A 17,090-nucleotide genomic window follows, 5' to 3' on the forward strand; every position below is an offset into this window, starting at 1 on the left:
AAAATAGGTTTGAATCAAATAGGGACAAAAAAAATGTAGGTATTTACAGGGGGCTTAACCACACATTAAATCAAGTGTGCTACAGCATCTAGGTACCTGCTTCTCTAGTCCTAACTCAGATAAAATTTATATCAGCAACAACCAGAACTGTGTCTGAATAAGGACTCTGGAACAAAGATTGAAACAAGCAGAATGACCAGGAAATTTTTTGCCTTCTCTCACAGGATCTTACAGCAGCAAATTTTCAACTGTCATGAATTTTCTCTTCACTTCCTTTCCCACCATTGTGATCATCCAAAACATCCTTACTCCACACTAACATAATGAAGTGTTTGTGGGACCAGAGTTATAATTGTGATGTCTGGATTAAAACAGCGAGTTGTGACATTTCTAAGAGTCCTAGGGGAGATGACAGTGAGTTATAGAGAATACACAGATACTTGATAATCCACAATTATGGAGGGAAGAGGCACAGAAGCACAATAAAGTGCTTCAGCTGGGGTTTTACTGTGGGCGTTTCTATGGAAGCATAGACTAGATTTATAAAGAATTTACAAAAATATCCATAGTAAATAAAAAGTGATAAATGTTACAGTTTCTCCAACCTGTAACACAAATCAGTGTTCTGTTAGTAACTGTTTCAAACAATGTGGCTGCTAAATCAGCTGAACAGACAGAAAAGAGTAAGCTCTGGAAAAGATACTTACTGCTTGTAGGCAGGGGAAAGCCGGAGCAAAAAGCCTTCGGGGAACAAGTGTGAAGGAAACAAGGATACAAAGAAGCAAAACAGCAAAAGAGCAGAGGGACGAAAACAGGAAGGCAGCAAAGACGGGATGGATCAAAGCAAATCTAAGAAATGAGTGGGAGGCACAGACACAAGGAGAGATAAACAGTGGGAGACAGCAGACACCATGTGTGAGAAGGGGAGGAAAGGAAAGAAGGAAAAAAAGGGAAAGGGAAAAAGGGAAAGGGAAAAAGGGAAAGGGAAAAAGGGAAAGGGCTGCCCAGCCCAGGAGGTTCACCAGCTGACCAGGAGAGGGAAGTTTGCCAGGATGGGCCAGCCAACGAACTAGGTAAAAATGAGGGCCAGAGAGCCAACTAGCAGAGAGCAGCCAGGCAGCCAGAGCCATCCAGGAGAGGAATCCATGCATGGAGCAGGGTGGGTGCAATCCCAGCTGCACCCAGGAGTGGGTGACCCACAGCAAGCACCACACATGGCAGGGGAACGGGCAGGAGCAGCACTCAGCCCGGTGCTCCAAGAACAGCCCTGAGCAAGATGCAAACAGATGCCTGAGAACATCCCAGAGGCAGAGTGAGCACCTCACTGACACATCTGGCTATGCACTCTGAAATACTATCCACTAGAAACATTGGGTGGCCAAATATGAATAAACAATGACTACACAAATTGCAGATATTAACCATCCATTTTCCCAAAAGGCATTTTCCTCACATTTGTAGAGCTGGTATCCAGATTTGTTTTCTACTTTGATACTTTCAAGATGAAAAAGGACAAACTATGTAACTATGTACCCCAATATCATTCATATAGTTCAATGTCATAATCCGAAATTTAAAATAAAAACCAAAACACCAGGCCAGTGATGAATGAGAATACAAGATAAAAAAGGTGTTACAAACCACAGGAAGAATGGCCTAATCTAGCAGTGACAACATACTGCTTATCTGTTCAATTGGGCAGTTCCTATCTATCCATCTCAAAGAAATAAAATTAACTGCATTGCATTAATGTTGTGGTGTCTCAGGAGCTCGAGATGACCACCCGGCTGTGTTAAAGTCTCTGTAGTCACAGCCCGAGCACCAGAGAAAGAGTCAGGAGTCGTCTTCTGCAGTTTCCAGAGGTTGTTTATTTTATCTTATCTAAGAAGTCCTTTCCCTGACCAGCTGAGGTGTCCATTCAGCAGGTCAGTCCCAGGCACACTGCCTGCCTTCAGGGCAGTATTATCTTTTTATACTATAAACTACGTAAATATTATTTACAATTATCTTCCAATACCTATCACTTATATTGTACAGTGTAGTTCTACTCTAAACCAATCTAAAAGTGCCAACATCACCCAGAAGATGGATGCCAAGAAGAAGAAGAAAGAAGGACAGAACATGCCCAAATTCCTCCATCTTGACCCCAGACCCCTATTCTAAAAAATCTTTAAAATCTACTTTTTACCTTGTGATAAACTAACTTATACTCTACTTATTTTTGTGACTTGTAACTCTTCATGCAAAGGTGGTAATTTTTCCCAGGGGTTAAAATCAAAGGCACAGGGATCTTGGGCTCTGTGCCAAGGCTTCTGAGCCCCCTGCCAGGGTCTCAAACCATCCAGGGCAGCCAGAGGGATGTCCTGGGTTCCCACATTGCATAAGAAAAACATTGGAAGCTGTTACTAAAGGATTTCTACTAGATAGTAAAAAAAACCTTGTGCTATCTTCTGAAATACTTTTTTACAGAAAAATAGCAATAACTGAACAATAGAGTGGATTAGAATAAACTGTGACAAGGTCTGTGTTCCTATCTTCAGAGCGAAAATTTATTTTTTTAAAAAAGAGCAGTAAGGTGTGTGTGTGTGTGTGTGTATATATATATATATACATGAGAAAATTATTTCTGAGAAGAACAAGCTTCATTTCACAGTCAAAACAGACTGTTAAGTGCATCCTGTTCATTTCTTTTCTTCTCAACAAGCCTTCCTGGTGTAACTTAGCATCAAACCAGGTATTTAAATTGACAGGTGATCCTGTTCAGGAATCATACTCAGAGAAAGAACAGCAGTGAGGTAATCCAGGTGTAGGCAATGTCTCAATATTTACCTTACCTCTCTAGATATAGGACCTGCTCCACACCACCAAATATCCTGAGTATGTTTTTCCTTTCAAGCCATTAGGAAGCCAGTGATTCATTGAACTCCCTTACCCTCAAACCAAAAGAGATTCACAGCTGAGACACATGATACTTCAGGTATTAGAAGTCAAATTCTGCTTGGGACAAAGTACTGCAAGAGAGCAGTACATGCCAGGCAGCACCCTGGGGTTCCCACAGCTGAGAAGGTAAGAAAGAGGAAGGAGGGGAAGGGAAGCAGGAGGGAAGAGGGAGCAACCTTCCACTGCTGGGGAGCAGCGAAGAGTTGCGAAGGGGAAGCATACAGAGTGCAGCACAATGCAATTTAAAGTTCCTCTGCAAGAGCTCTGCCATCTGCCTAAGCTGCCAGGTTTAGCAATTGCAGTGCCAATTCACATTTGTACCTAAAAATATAGGAAATATTTCCTTTTCATTTTTTGTAGAATGGGTACATTTAGCAATCTAGGTGGTCATCAATACATATGTGATTCACTTCCAGCAATGTTAGTGGAATAACAGATTGTTCTGCGTGGTGTCTAAAGTTTCAGCTTCTTGTAAACCAGCACTGTGGGAAAACTTTTAGGTGGCTTTAAAAAAATTCTCAGGAAACAGTAGAAAGCTCATAATTTAAGACACTTCAGTGGGAGAGAAAACTTCCTCCTGATTATCAGAAGTATTTTGCACTATATCCAAAAGGCAAGTAGGATTTCCTCCAGAAATAATGTCTTTTATCCACATCATTCTTGTCAGGAAAGGGTCTCCATAACTGTTTTAATAATTAAGTTTCAGGTTTCAACCCCACTTGTGATAAATAACATTCACAGGAGAAAAATGTTTTTAGAGCATCAAATAGTTTAGTCTTATAAAATAAAATAAGCTTGTGGTGGTTAGACTGCCCTCACATAAGAACATTTTATTAGTGTGTGAATATACTATAAGCTTAAGTTATATTTAGCCCACACGTTTGAAATGAGATAACCACTGAATTGGAACTCTTGCCTGGCAGCATGCTGATCTCTTTCTCCCTCCTATTTCATGTAATTAGAAACTTGAAATTGGATCAGCAACTTTTAAACAGCTGATTAAAAGCCCTGTTCACAAAAGCAATCTTGGTTGTTTTCATGTGAGCATCAGGCTGCCTCTCTGCAGGGCAGCTGAGATCTCCATCTGTGATCGGATCTAACTGTGCTGTGATCTCATTCTGCTTTGGAAGAGGTGAGGAGAATCACTGGCATCTCAGGTACTGCACCTGCACCTCTGCATCAACATCCCCCCACTGCAAGCCACACACAATACTGACTACTTGAATAAAAACAGCAAACATTAAAAAAAGACATGAGGACACCACCTCATCAAAAAAGGAAGGTCCAAAACTCTTCCATCTGCTTGAACTTGAGCATAACCTAAATCCTACTAAAATTCAAACATCTCCTTTAGATTTAAAAGGACTACTTATGCTTCATCAGGGGTTATTGGAGGACACATATACAAACTTGTCTAGGCATTAATCAATGATCATTAATACACTTGGATTCTAAAAGTGCTTTAGAAATGAAAATATCATGAAGGTCATGAAAGACTGTATGTGACATGTAAGCCCAAAAGGAAAAGAACAGTATATTATAAAACTGAAAGAGGCTGTAGTGATTTTCTTTGCTATTTACTCTACTTGAATATTTCTCACTCATCATCCTGAAATCCCTAGCTGCAGTTAAATAAATACCATTCCATATAATGATATTTTCTATCCACTATAACCACAATCTTCACTAAAACGTGTTCATATTTTTAGCTTATACATTTAAGCACTTATCACTTTCATCCAGAGCTACTGATCAATAGTATTGTGTGGTAGCATAGCACAGATCCAACTGCTTTCTGACAAGATTTGATCAGGTCTCTCTGACTCCTGATTCAAAGCCCACTTAGGTCTTTGGGCACCCATTTATTTTCTGTGAGTAGGTTTTGGATCACTTCAGAAGTCACCACAAAGTTTCATCCAGGCTTCATTTCTCTGAACAATGTCAAGACTTCTAACTTTGGGTTTAAAGTACTGCCCAAATATCTGAATATAAAACTGATCCAGACACAAGCGTCTGTGTGTGTGTGGGAGAGTAATGAATGTATAATCTACCCTCTGGACATAGCAAAATAGGCTGTAGAATAAACACAAGCCATTCCCTGCAGGGCTTTGGCAGTGGTTTACACTAAGTGGCAAATCATTACTGCTTTAGATGGTCATTGAAATGCCAGTCATCTTGAACTCCTTTTGGTATTTCCTGGGATGCAATGGGCAGTTGTCTAGAAATTTTGGATATGGTATTTGATGCCAAATCACTGTGTACCATTTTATAAGATTACCTAAATATTTATGAACAAAGAATAAAATTTACATATGCACAAATCCATCTGATTTGTTTAAATCATTTCAGATACTAAAAAACCCAATTATCATATCAAGAATTCCTTCAGCAGACAAGCATGAAGCAGTTTCTCAGTAGTGAAAGACGTTAAAAGAAGCTCCTGTAAGCTGCACTCCAGACAACTCTCACTCAAAACTATCTTAAATCTTCTCAGTAAGTCTCTCTTCCATTATGCTGAATTCAAAGGAAGTCCATTCATTCATTCATTCATTTATTTCTAAGAGGACCAGGATACCAGTCCTAATATGTCTGAGGGATAGTCGAATCATGGATGCAAAGGCTTGCTGTTGCTGCACAGTAACAAAGAGAAATTCCTCCCAGCTTGAACTGAAACAGACATCAACAACGTAGGCTGCAGGAAGTTGTTATTTCTACTCAAAATTCTAAACAGCTGTTTTCAAGGCAGATTAAAAGATTTTTCAATGTTTGGATTCAACTCAAGAGCTTTATCTAATGCATACTTTGTATTTGAGTATTTGTTGAATTAGAAATTTAATAGAGCAGCTGAGTATTTTAAAATCTTTTGGAAGATGTGAAAAAGGGATGTGAACTCTAGCACACCCTGTAAAACATAAATTTCTTACCAAAAGAATATGTTATTCATGTGCTCTGTACATTAGGTCAATTATTACTCACTTTCTTTGGAGAACCACCAAGTGCCTCCACCCTTTATAACAGAGCACTGTAATCAACTGTAGTAAGAATAGCAGAATTATTTTAATACACACCGGTGGCTCAGGCCTGAGCTCAAGAAGGCTTGAACAGTAAGAGACTAAGATGGATTTGCCATCACCTTTCCTTTTTAAGACGGAAAGAAATTAATGTTTCCTTGTACAGCTTTGTAAATAATTTCAATTGCACATAAATAGGGAAAAATTTATAACAAGGAATGCTTTAAATTTGGCCTCCAATTTAAACACTTCTGTTATTTAATGAGAAATTCCATAAACAATCTGATACCAAAACTTCTTCCACAGCACGTCTTTCATTTCCGCTAACCCAATTTAACCTCTCATCTTCCTCGCACTCAGCAGCTGTACAAAACCCTTTTTTTGTACTGACATCAGCAAGTGACTGAAGTGCTAGTGCTAGATTTAAAATGCCTTCTAAAGCCACGACTTTTTGTATTGAATTTGGAACCAAGTTTGATACAACTTGTACTGTTAGTTTAATATAGTATCAACTTTCATGGAGCCATATCTTGTTGGGTTCCTGCTGGGACCTGAATTGAAATAGCACAAGGTTTAATGCATGGCACTTCATTTTGTCCAGCCTGGCTCAGGCCAAGAGAAGCATTTCAAATTATTTAGATAACCACACAGATTAAATACCCAGCAAGATAGCCTGCTAAGTCATTCATCATTTGCCATTCCTGGCCTGTGCTTGTGTCTAGCAATGTTTTTACTAGAAAAGCCATTCAGATGAATGGAATGCACATCTCCACTGGGTCTCCCCTGCCCAAACAGCAGTCTAAACATCTCAACCTGCCTCCAGTGCACTTTTCCCAAGATAGGTGAAAACTGTCTGGCTAGATCCTTCTTGCCTATCTTCCCTTCTCACCCGTTTTTCTTGCTTATGTTTCATGAGCCCCTATAACTCCACCGAATTTCAGTGTATTAAAACATTACCCTCTCCTTACTACAATCCCTCAAAAAGTTCACAAATCACCCTCTAATTACTCTTTAACACCTCAAGAATCAAGTTGCTGGAACTAGTTCACACCATGTGGTGTAATTCAATTCCAGACTTCATATCTGCATCATTAAGCTATATCTTACCTTAAAGGTAACTTAACATCAACTCTCCTTTCACAGTGGTGGATCACTCATCTCTCTTTTCACTGCAGATCTTTTGGCCTTTAAAACCTGTTGCTTGTAAGTAATTTTTGACCCTCTGGCTTCTTCTGAAGCCTGTATTAATCCAATTGTAAAGCTGCCCTACTTGCATTTTACAAATCTCTCCAAGTTACCACCCATACTGTCCCACTAGGACACAGAGATTCTCATAAAGGCTTCCATCATATCCCAGCAGGACAATTATATTTCATTGCTTGCTGGTTTTACTATTACCTCTTATAAACATTCCAAGTCCAAGTAGTGTTCTGTCACTGTACTGCTCAGCTGAGCTAAGACACCTGGACAATCCAGCTGAGACCAATGGCCCTTGAAGAAACAGTTCAAGGCGTGTCTCACTTTAAGAGCCACCTTAATTGCACTTTGAAGAAAGTGCACAGCATGCTCTTTCCATTTTATGTTTACCACATTTTTCTTGCTGTAGTTCTCAGAAAAATAAGCAAACAGGAGCTATTGAGGTCCTAAAATCTCCCATCACTGAGAGACCCAGCTGCTTCCTAAATCAGGTGAAATTATCAAGTACCTAATAGGTCTCCCCATCTTTTTGTATTAAGTGACAAGCAGGTAACCAGAATTAGTGTCAAGTGCAAACAGGAAAACTCCCCTGACAGTGTGTCTGTTGTTATTAGTATTACTTGGATTTAAAATCATTCCCTATTCCTCATGAACCGCTGTAGTTTTGTCAGCTTATTCTTTACTTTAAAACTAACAGTTCCATTTTCTAAATTTTATTGGGCAAGTACATTGCCCAATCATGAGCATAACATGTTCTTTCATTTCACAGCACTCAATCAATCACTGCGACAGGACAAACATTAAGGATAAGAGAACACACGAATAGGAAAAAAAAGACAAAAGATCTGGAATTACGAACTCTTTGACAATGTTAGCACTGGATCTTCATTAAATAGCTAATAGGCCTGAAAGGTACAACTGGAAGTGTTACAAATCACAGATTAACACATATTTTAGCACATTTTTCAGGAGTGACTGGACACAGTCCTGGGCAATCTGCTCCAACTTATCCTGCTTGAGCAGGGCAGTTGGACTAGGTGATCTCAAGAGGTCCCTTCTACCCTAAGCAATTCTGTAAGCTGAAATACTGATAGAAATTACCCTCTCTCCCTGTAATTCTTACAGTTCTGTTTTTAAAAGAACATAAATGCATTATTTGATAGCTAGGATTTTCCCCACTAACCAGCAGATATGCATTTTGGTGTGCTGTTTTTGCAGGAGATAAACTGATTTTCCAAACCTTGCTGAAGATTCAGCTATCAGTAGATTCAATGGAGCAATTGTAAGTAATGGAACCAAGATAAAAGGACCTGGAGCAAAAACTGAGGGCTTAATCTTGAGACCAAAAGAGCACTATGAAGTTTCTGTGTATACAGCATAAGGAAAATGGTAAGTCTAGTAAAATATCACTGAACTTAGGACTATTGCTGCAATGCCAGCAAGGATGCCTCTGGCTTTGTCCCATGCTGTGAGCGGTGGTGCAGGATGAAAGTATCCGCCACCACTTCCCCAAGGAGGCAGCAACTGTGAGCACACAGGTTTCTCCTCAGCTCCTGCTTCCCTATGACTGTCAGCACCTCTGTGCCAGAAGAAAAAGCCCTACAGGGTCACAGAAGACCATTCATTCCAAGGAGTAAGGAGCAAATGGGGACAGTACTGAACACCTGGCAATCGCTGGGTAAACTTTACAAAAAACATAAACATTCAGGACAGGATCATTATAAAACATGACCAAAATCACTTGGTGAGCCAGGCTTACTTGAGTTAAATGCTTTTTAAAAATTGAGTCACACACTAATTCAACATTCAGGGACAAGTAAAACAGTGCAGAGACCACTCTTTCAGAATGGGAGACCTATAATCTGAATTACACCAGCACAGAAAGAAACGAAGGCTATGGCACAGCAGACTCAGTCCTATTGACTGACCTGTGCTAGTTTAGCTTGGGTAATGCCTGCAACAGATAGAAAGTAAATGTGTAAGATCACAACCAAAACTCAGGTGCCTAAAAGGGTTCACATTTCTTAAAATATAAACCCACGTACATATACGTGTAAACACACATGCACTTTTAATAACTTCCACGCTTTTTAAAAATTGCTTATCCCTAGCCCTTGCATGCCTTCCTACAGGAAAGAGAAATACTGAATCTTGGTTTCTTCATGTAGCAAAATTCCACCTTTTTCCAAAAGAAGTTTCTTCTGGATAAAGACTGCAAAGCCAGGCTGTTTTACAGCATAGCAGAATTTGGAGAGTGATATTTCTCTCAAGACTCCTTTCTTTTCAGAACCTTATTTAGGCCTCTTTTCTTTTCCTACAGCAGTTCTCTAAAGTGCCAAACTGTACAAGCTATCATGAAAAAAATATAAAAACTACTCAGTCATTATTCATGAATCTCTTAAGGGCAACTGGAAGTGAGAATGTGCCTGTCCTCACAGCTGCTCTTAGGTAGCTGTTTCCCACAATTTTTTGCAGCTTTTATGCTGCTATAGGGTAGATCTCTTTCTAAATCTAACAGTTTACTTTAGAAAAGTTTTATTTTTACAGAGATTTCAACAGCTGTGTTACAAATACGTAGCAAAAAAACTTACATGTGTCAAAACAGTTACACTGACCACTTTGAGCACCTCTGTTTAAGATGCATTTTCATTAGCATTTTGCAGCTGACCTACATAAAAGAATTGTTTTACTTGGAAATGCCTTCGTTAGTTTATCCTTTCGTTAGGTTAGATCTATGTTTTAAACGAGGTTTGTTTTCTTTGTTAGAACTAACCATCAATAAAGTTTTAGATCACTTGTAAAAACAAAGAAAAAAAAAATAAGGCACAAACTCAACTGAGGCATCATGAATACTGATACTTGTTTCTGTGGTGACTCTAACAAAAATTCTCAGCTTACCAGCCCAATCAGAAAAAAAGCTACGAATGGGTGATTCACAGGGAAAACATTTGTTTTCACTGCAACAAATGAGAGGATTTTAGGTAGCAGTGCTCTCTCCTATCAAGAGAAGAAGGAAGCTCAGAGAAGGAGGAGTCATTTTCTCCATGAACAGCTAAATAAGCATAAGTTCTCAGCTGCATTTACTAATTCCCTATATCACGTCCAACTCCAGGAGTCACGATTTCAAAGGCACCTTTTCTTTGGAAAGTTCCATGAGAAATCAGTTGTACCCAGCCATTTTATTTTTTGCAAGTTTTGGTTGAAATTAGAAAAATGGCCCTGGTACAATGTACTAAGAGGGGAAGACCAGCCCTAAGATGTGCATTCTGAAGGCTTCAAATGTAACACCATGCTGCAATGATGACCAGTATCAATAAAAGCTGATTCAATCTTTCAGCACATAAAATTTAAAAAAAAATTTACTCTTGTGATACAAAACATGAGAGGGATTCTTTCCAATTCTCCCAGGAACACTGCAGAGCACAGATCTGGCAGTGCAGGCCATTCAGGAAAGCTGCACCTTTCAGCTGTCACTGTGTATATAGAAGTTATATCTGTATGATCTGCATGTAACATCCCATAATCAAACAAACACAGGCATCTCTCTGTGTAGGTAACTTCTACAAAGCCTCTCCTGCACAGCCTCACTCTTCATTTCTCAAGGCAAGAACCACATGCAGGCAAAGCCAGCACAAGGTCCAGCCTGGCTGCAGCGAGAGCTGAACCCAATTCTTGCACAGCAAACAGGAGCCAGGGGCTGCCAGCAAAGCTGCAGGTAGGAGTCAGGATCTATGACAAAGCTGTCTGCAGAAGAATGATCTAGTGACTCCTCAGAGTCATTTCCATGCCCTACATACAAGAATCAAATCTTACAGATCAGAACAATGCAGCTATTTCATTCAAATGTTTTAATGATAATATATAACAAATATAGACTCCAAAATTTGTGATTAAATTTGTATGCATCTCCACTGCTACAACTAAAATCAAAGCAAAGCTAAGTCCAAACAATACTTGTACTGCACATCTAAAGGTCAGTGTCCTTAGCAGCCAATCAAGAAGGCATGGAAATATAACAAGGTCTGCCAAATAGCTGAATGAAAACTTTAGATTTGTTTAACTGAAATCAAAACTCAATTTGGAACAAAACGCAAATGTTCAGCTTCATGTACAAAAGTTGGAGCCCTCACATCTCACAAGAAACCTAAGCCATATGTACTTAATCATTTATGGATCTTGATTAAGCTTATAAGCATATATCTGAAGAAACATTTTAAAATTTGCTATGTGATATTTTAAGACACACAAAGCATGGGGCAAGCAACACAGGACCAGTTATGGGGTATACATGCAAGGACCAGAACAACAGATGAAAGCTTTCTTATACACAAGACCCCTAAAAATGCTTTTTGGCATCAAATAACAGACTGAGTCCTGAGTTCTGACCCAGATCTATCGATTATATTGTTAAGTATTACAAACCCTTTAAATCACACACAATCAGTCTCTATAGGCTGACTTCTCCACCATAAAACTGCTGCTTCAATTTTAAAAATTAAAAAACTCATCCAGGTATCTCAATCTCTTTTACAGAAAAGATAATCCAAATGAGCTTTTATCCTAAAACTGAAAGGCATCAAGGGTGACAACATATACTGAAATTATTTTAAAGTCAGTAAAACATCACCCTGTGACCAAATATATTGATTTTCAGTCTGAAGCCATTTTTCATAACTTTTCAGGGGGATAAAAATGTATGCAAGAGTCCTTATTGCAGGCCTGCAAGTTTAGCCATCCTTCAGTTTGCTGCTATAACATTGTACCTACATTCATGTTACAGGGCTGCAGAAATTACATGTCTATGTCAACAGATGTGTTTCTTGGAAGAAAGCAACAGAAATCAAGTTTATTCAAATGTTTGCCAGCTACCATATGCTGCAATACTACTTTAAATGCAACATAAGGCTTTGGGAACATACTTTTACTGCTATCTACACTTTGTTATTTACTTTCCATTTAGACTAAATACCAGAGACGGGGCACACTAAGGGGTGCAGTGTCCTCTTTGTAAAAACATTCTACCCGTTGTAGTATTTAGAAAGAAAAAAAAATATACAGAGCCCTACATTACTCTTGACCACTTTCAGCAGCTGCACTTTCATAGGGAGGCTCTGGGAAAGATATTTTTACATATGGCATTAATTCTGGGAACTTTTAATAATGGCCAAATATAATTAAAAATTATGCAAAAATTCCTGCCATGAAGAGAGCAGTACAGAAACGACTCTGTTTGAAGAAAAAGCAATCATTTGCTCATATTTGGAGTCCATAAAAAAACAAAACACACGTGGTACATTTTTAATATTTGAACTACATCAGGCCCAATTCTGCTCCTATGCAAAGTGAGTAGCAAAACTCCAGAATGGAGCAGGATTGAGCTCCTGATGTTGTCCCAAGCATTCAAATAAACAAACAGGGCTGTAACACATTCTAAGCTTCCACTGTGTTCCTCTAAATGAATCCAGACAGAAAAAGAAAAGCACATTTCACTGCATTTCTGCAATACAAGCATAGCAACCATGTATAACCTTCTATTATATAGAACTCACCCTCTTAAAGTATTATCACAAAATATCTAAAGAGAAACAAAGAGTCAAGAAAGCCTTTGTGCACAAATTTGTAGACAGCTCTACCAAATTTGATAGGGTTCTTTGATCTTCCTGAGCTCCTAACATGAATTTTTCCTCTGGACTTTCATAAAGTGCAAGGGTACAGGGATGTTTTCACATGACCCAAACGTGGGCACCTCCCACAGCCAGCTAAATCCCCTAGGCTCTTTAACAGACAATAGAAAGAGCTGTCAATGTTCCGAATCATCCTCAGGGGAACATAAGCTAAGTCTCTGCCCTCAGTCTCTTCAGCAACTCTAAAAGAAACTGGAGAATCTGCAATTCACTCAAGTTGTTCAGCATTTACAGTAAAAAGGCAAAACGATGGCATACAGTTTTTAACCAGTGGGAGAAATTTTGCTTTCCCCACATCTTCACTTTCTGCTACCTGTGATTTCCTTAATAATATGACTAAAAACTAAACTAAAAGCTGAGTGCATCTCTCAGATCTTAACTAACTCTGAAAGCTTGGGGGCCAAATTTCAGCAAAGCCCTTAAGCACTTGCATAGTTCTAGGCATATTGACATCTTGGGTTTGAATTCAGAGGCATGTCAAAGCCCATCACTGGACCATGCCAGAGAACTCAGCACCTTCCTAAAAGAAGTCCCCAAAGTTCAATTTTTAACTGAGACAATGTCTGTGAAATATTTTCCTTCCTGGGCTATGTGTTTTAAATGTGTCTTAAATGGCTGTAGGAAGCACTGCCAACTCTACTACACTTCTACTGTTGAGTTTATGTCAAGCTCACCTTTTTGAGCACTATTCCACAGAAAAGTCAGGTCTGCTGTTTTATGACACAGCTGCACATACTTGACAGTATGTCCAGGCAGCTTCTCCCGCTCTGGCAAGGAGCCAAACACCACACACAACAGCTCAGAGTTCATGATACATGTGCATCACTTTGCAGCATGATAAAGTTATTGATCCAGCTCTGGTGAAGCCTGTCTCACCAGTGACATGGCATACAATCCCAGGACATGAAGAGGAACTCCACTGATAAAAGTGAACTTCAAAATTCCTTGTGCTCGTGTTTATAGTGCTTTACACTAAGATTAACACTTCTAAGACATACAAAAAAGTGATTTGTCTGCCAAAACTGTCCAAGGCCATCTGCTACCCTCTCAAAGAATGACTGAATAAATACATATGCCATACCACAAATTTGATGGAGTTTGCTGCACTGTGAAAGTAGTGGGTCTTCCACCAGATAAAGCCCTTGACCTACACAGAAGTGTCTTGCAGATCTTCATTAACAATCACATGGTCGACATTTACTGAGGTAATGTATGGAAAAATGACCTAAAACAGTAGACACAGAGCTACATAACTTGTCTCTGGATCTAAGAAACTGGATCTAATTTTGTTCCAACCACCTGCAACATTTTAAGCGTTCTCCCAATCGGATTATTAGAATAACCCCACGTGTTTGGTTGCCTCGACACTGTTTTGTTCAGGTCAGTTCTAAGTTATGACATATGCAGCAAAGGCTGGAATATTCTTTGGTGTGTGACATATGTGCCACAAACACTCTTTGACTGTTGCTGTTAGTTGATGCTTGTAGGGAAAAGCACTGGGTGATACACAGCAGTAAATTACTTCCATAGCTGTTAGTTTGTGGGATGGCATAACCTAGAAGTCAAACCACAGCCAAACAGATGGAGAATGTGTATGCCACAAAACTGTATCACTTCACATTACGTTTATATCCAGAAATGGTGTTTTCAAAACAATCTGCTTCTCCTGCTTCTGCCAGAAATGGCATAGTTTAAGACACTATTTCTCTTGAGTATTTTCCTTCCCCACCCCGCTTCCATGCACAGAGATGCTTTGGTTTTGTTGTTTTGTTTCCTCCCCTCTTTCTTTTCTTTCTAATAAACACACAAGTTTACTCTACAAGGCATGAATCTTGTCAATTTACTGGCAAACATCCATCCACATGTACATCAGAAGCCCACCAGGGAGTGTCAAATCCACAGAACTTTCCAAAGCTAGATTCAAAATATGGACCTCTTACTTAGCTGACAGCTGTGCAAAATCATATGCAGCCAGACAACTCCCCAGTGACCACACAGGTGCATGTGCTGAACAAGGCAAGTTATTCTAAGACCAAGATTAGTTTATACTTGAAAAGTTATCTTCAGAAAAAGTTTTTCTCATGGCATAATGTGATTCTGAGACCAAAAAACACCACACCCTTTTTAGAGGAGGGGAACATATTAGCTCTGCTAGGTAGAGAGGCTGCAGGAAATCTGTGAAAGCAGCCAAATTTCAGAGGTTTCCTGGGAAGATATGATAATTATTTGGCCTCAGCACAGCAAGTGAGCATTAACCAGGAATACTACAGCTCATTAATGTCCATTTTCTCTTTTATTGATAACTATAAAATCAAACACATGTTTTAAGTAAAAAACTGCCTATGGACAAGACATGTAAGTTACAGATTTCCACTTCAATTGTGCTCAATAGCACACATGTAATTTCAGAACAGCTTGACTTGGTTCAAATGGCTCTGTGCCACCAGTTTCTCACTCCACCCACCATCAGGAAGGAGCCCTGAGGGACAGGGTTGAAGCTGTAACCAGGATTCAGCCTAGAAACTTGCCCTAATGATGTGGAGTCAAACTGGTCTCAGATCAGGCAACATAGAAGTAGCACTGAATAATCCTCTGAACTTACACTTTACACCTCCTAACCAGACTGAAGGCTCAAAAACTTCACCCATGAAGAAAAAGCAGTAATTGCTTGAAATTCCAAGTCTTTGCAGTAATATTCTGTGCATTCTCACCTATAAGCATTTATTGTCCTCAAACTTAGGACTTTGCTCTAATTGCCCATTCCTCTTACTCCTCTCCAGCAGTGAGACCCCATGATTCACAACTGAACTACTTTTCTACCCTCGGGAAAAACTCACCATTGGTTTGAACTACTTTTATAACATCTGAGTGGACAACTGGCAAGACTTCACACAGTGCCAACACAGCAATTTTATCTACTGCAGGGAGTGCAGGAAATACCTGTTTCATTCTACCATCTGTTTCAGCACAGAAAAAAAAAGAGCTTTGGTCCCCTCAGAGTTGTTCTGTATAACCCACCTATGCTGTCCACATGAAAAAATCAACTGTTACTGCTCCAGGTGCAGCACTGACAGCAGAGATCATCTGACACACTCATTGACAGAAATTTCATGTGCTAAGCACATCCTCTACATAGAAGCCCAAAATCAGATTATTAATGTCTATCCCAAGCCAGGTTCATAGCTATGTAACACAACCTATTCTATGGACAGAATGTATGAATTTCCAGCTATACAGACCAATTGCTCTGACAAATGAAAATACTTTATTTGCATTTTTATAAAACTCAACAGCATTATACCTAAACATTGTCCACTATATTGCTCACAAATGAAACATGAAATTGGTTTAACAACCCTGAATAAATCCACACACCATATAAGGCAGTTGGTATCATTGTGTTTTCATTTGAAGATTATCACTATGGATATGCAACTAAAAAGTTAAATTGAAAACAATAGATCTGCACAAAATAGAAAAAATAATTTAATAAACTCTGCAAAAGTAAACATAAAGAAGACAGAGGCAAGATGCTACTTCTCCCATATATCAGATTCAAAGAACTTTCCTGATGACTTAGAAGCTAAAGTTTGAGCAAAAGCACTCAAAAACTTCCATTTGCCACCTCTTCCACTGGAGTGTTTTCATCACAAAAAAAGTAAACAGCTCCATCCTGGCCTCTATCCTTATGAAGTTCACATAGCATCTGAAAATGCTACTTAAAATTTATTTTCTGTCTTCAGACCAACAAAAACACACACAACCAATTCAGCTACAGAATACAAAAGGTAATGGCCCAACAAGCCTACTGTTAGAGGTGTTGGAACATAATTATTCCCACTGGTTTGGGCACGTACCTCTCTCACACTGGGGTCCAGTAAAGCCATACGTGCAAGCACATCGGTTTGGAGCTACGCATCTCCCTCCATTTAGACATCCATTTTCACAGACAGCTGCAGTAAAGGGAACACAAGAGGAATCTTTATTGAGCTGCTTTCAGAAAGACATGAAGGTATTTGGCCAATTTAGGTAAACTGGTAAAAATGGTAAATATAACAGGATACCAAACTCTTTTCCTAGAATCCTCTCAATGACCTTTTACTACTTCCTGGCCTCATTAGTACCATGAGCTCATCTTTTCAAGGGAGCATAACACAAATACAGGAACAACCACAGGTTTTCTGACCTCTCAGAGCTTTTCTCTTTGGGATAGCTGGACAATCCCATAATTTCAAAATAATATCTCTTTCAAACTTGT

General features: G+C 39.2%; 1 protein-coding gene across 6 annotated transcripts in view; it reads right to left on the reverse strand.

Moving 5' to 3' along the window:
- The window catches only part of FBN1 (fibrillin 1), a 153,389-nt gene that overhangs the window by 108,841 nt on the left and 27,458 nt on the right, over window positions 1-17,090 (reverse strand). For all 6 annotated transcript variants that reach the window (XM_033070192.2, XM_033070194.1, XM_033070191.1 and 3 more), the window contains exon 6: window positions 16,690-16,785. In XM_033070192.2, coding sequence (XP_032926083.1) covers window positions 16,690-16,785 — 96 coding nt within the window. The remainder of the gene's footprint in view (window positions 1-16,689; window positions 16,786-17,090) is intronic.

This window comes from Catharus ustulatus, chromosome 12, assembly GCF_009819885.2.
Source record: "Catharus ustulatus isolate bCatUst1 chromosome 12, bCatUst1.pri.v2, whole genome shotgun sequence".
In the NCBI taxonomy this organism is placed as follows: Eukaryota; Metazoa; Chordata; class Aves; order Passeriformes; family Turdidae; genus Catharus; species Catharus ustulatus.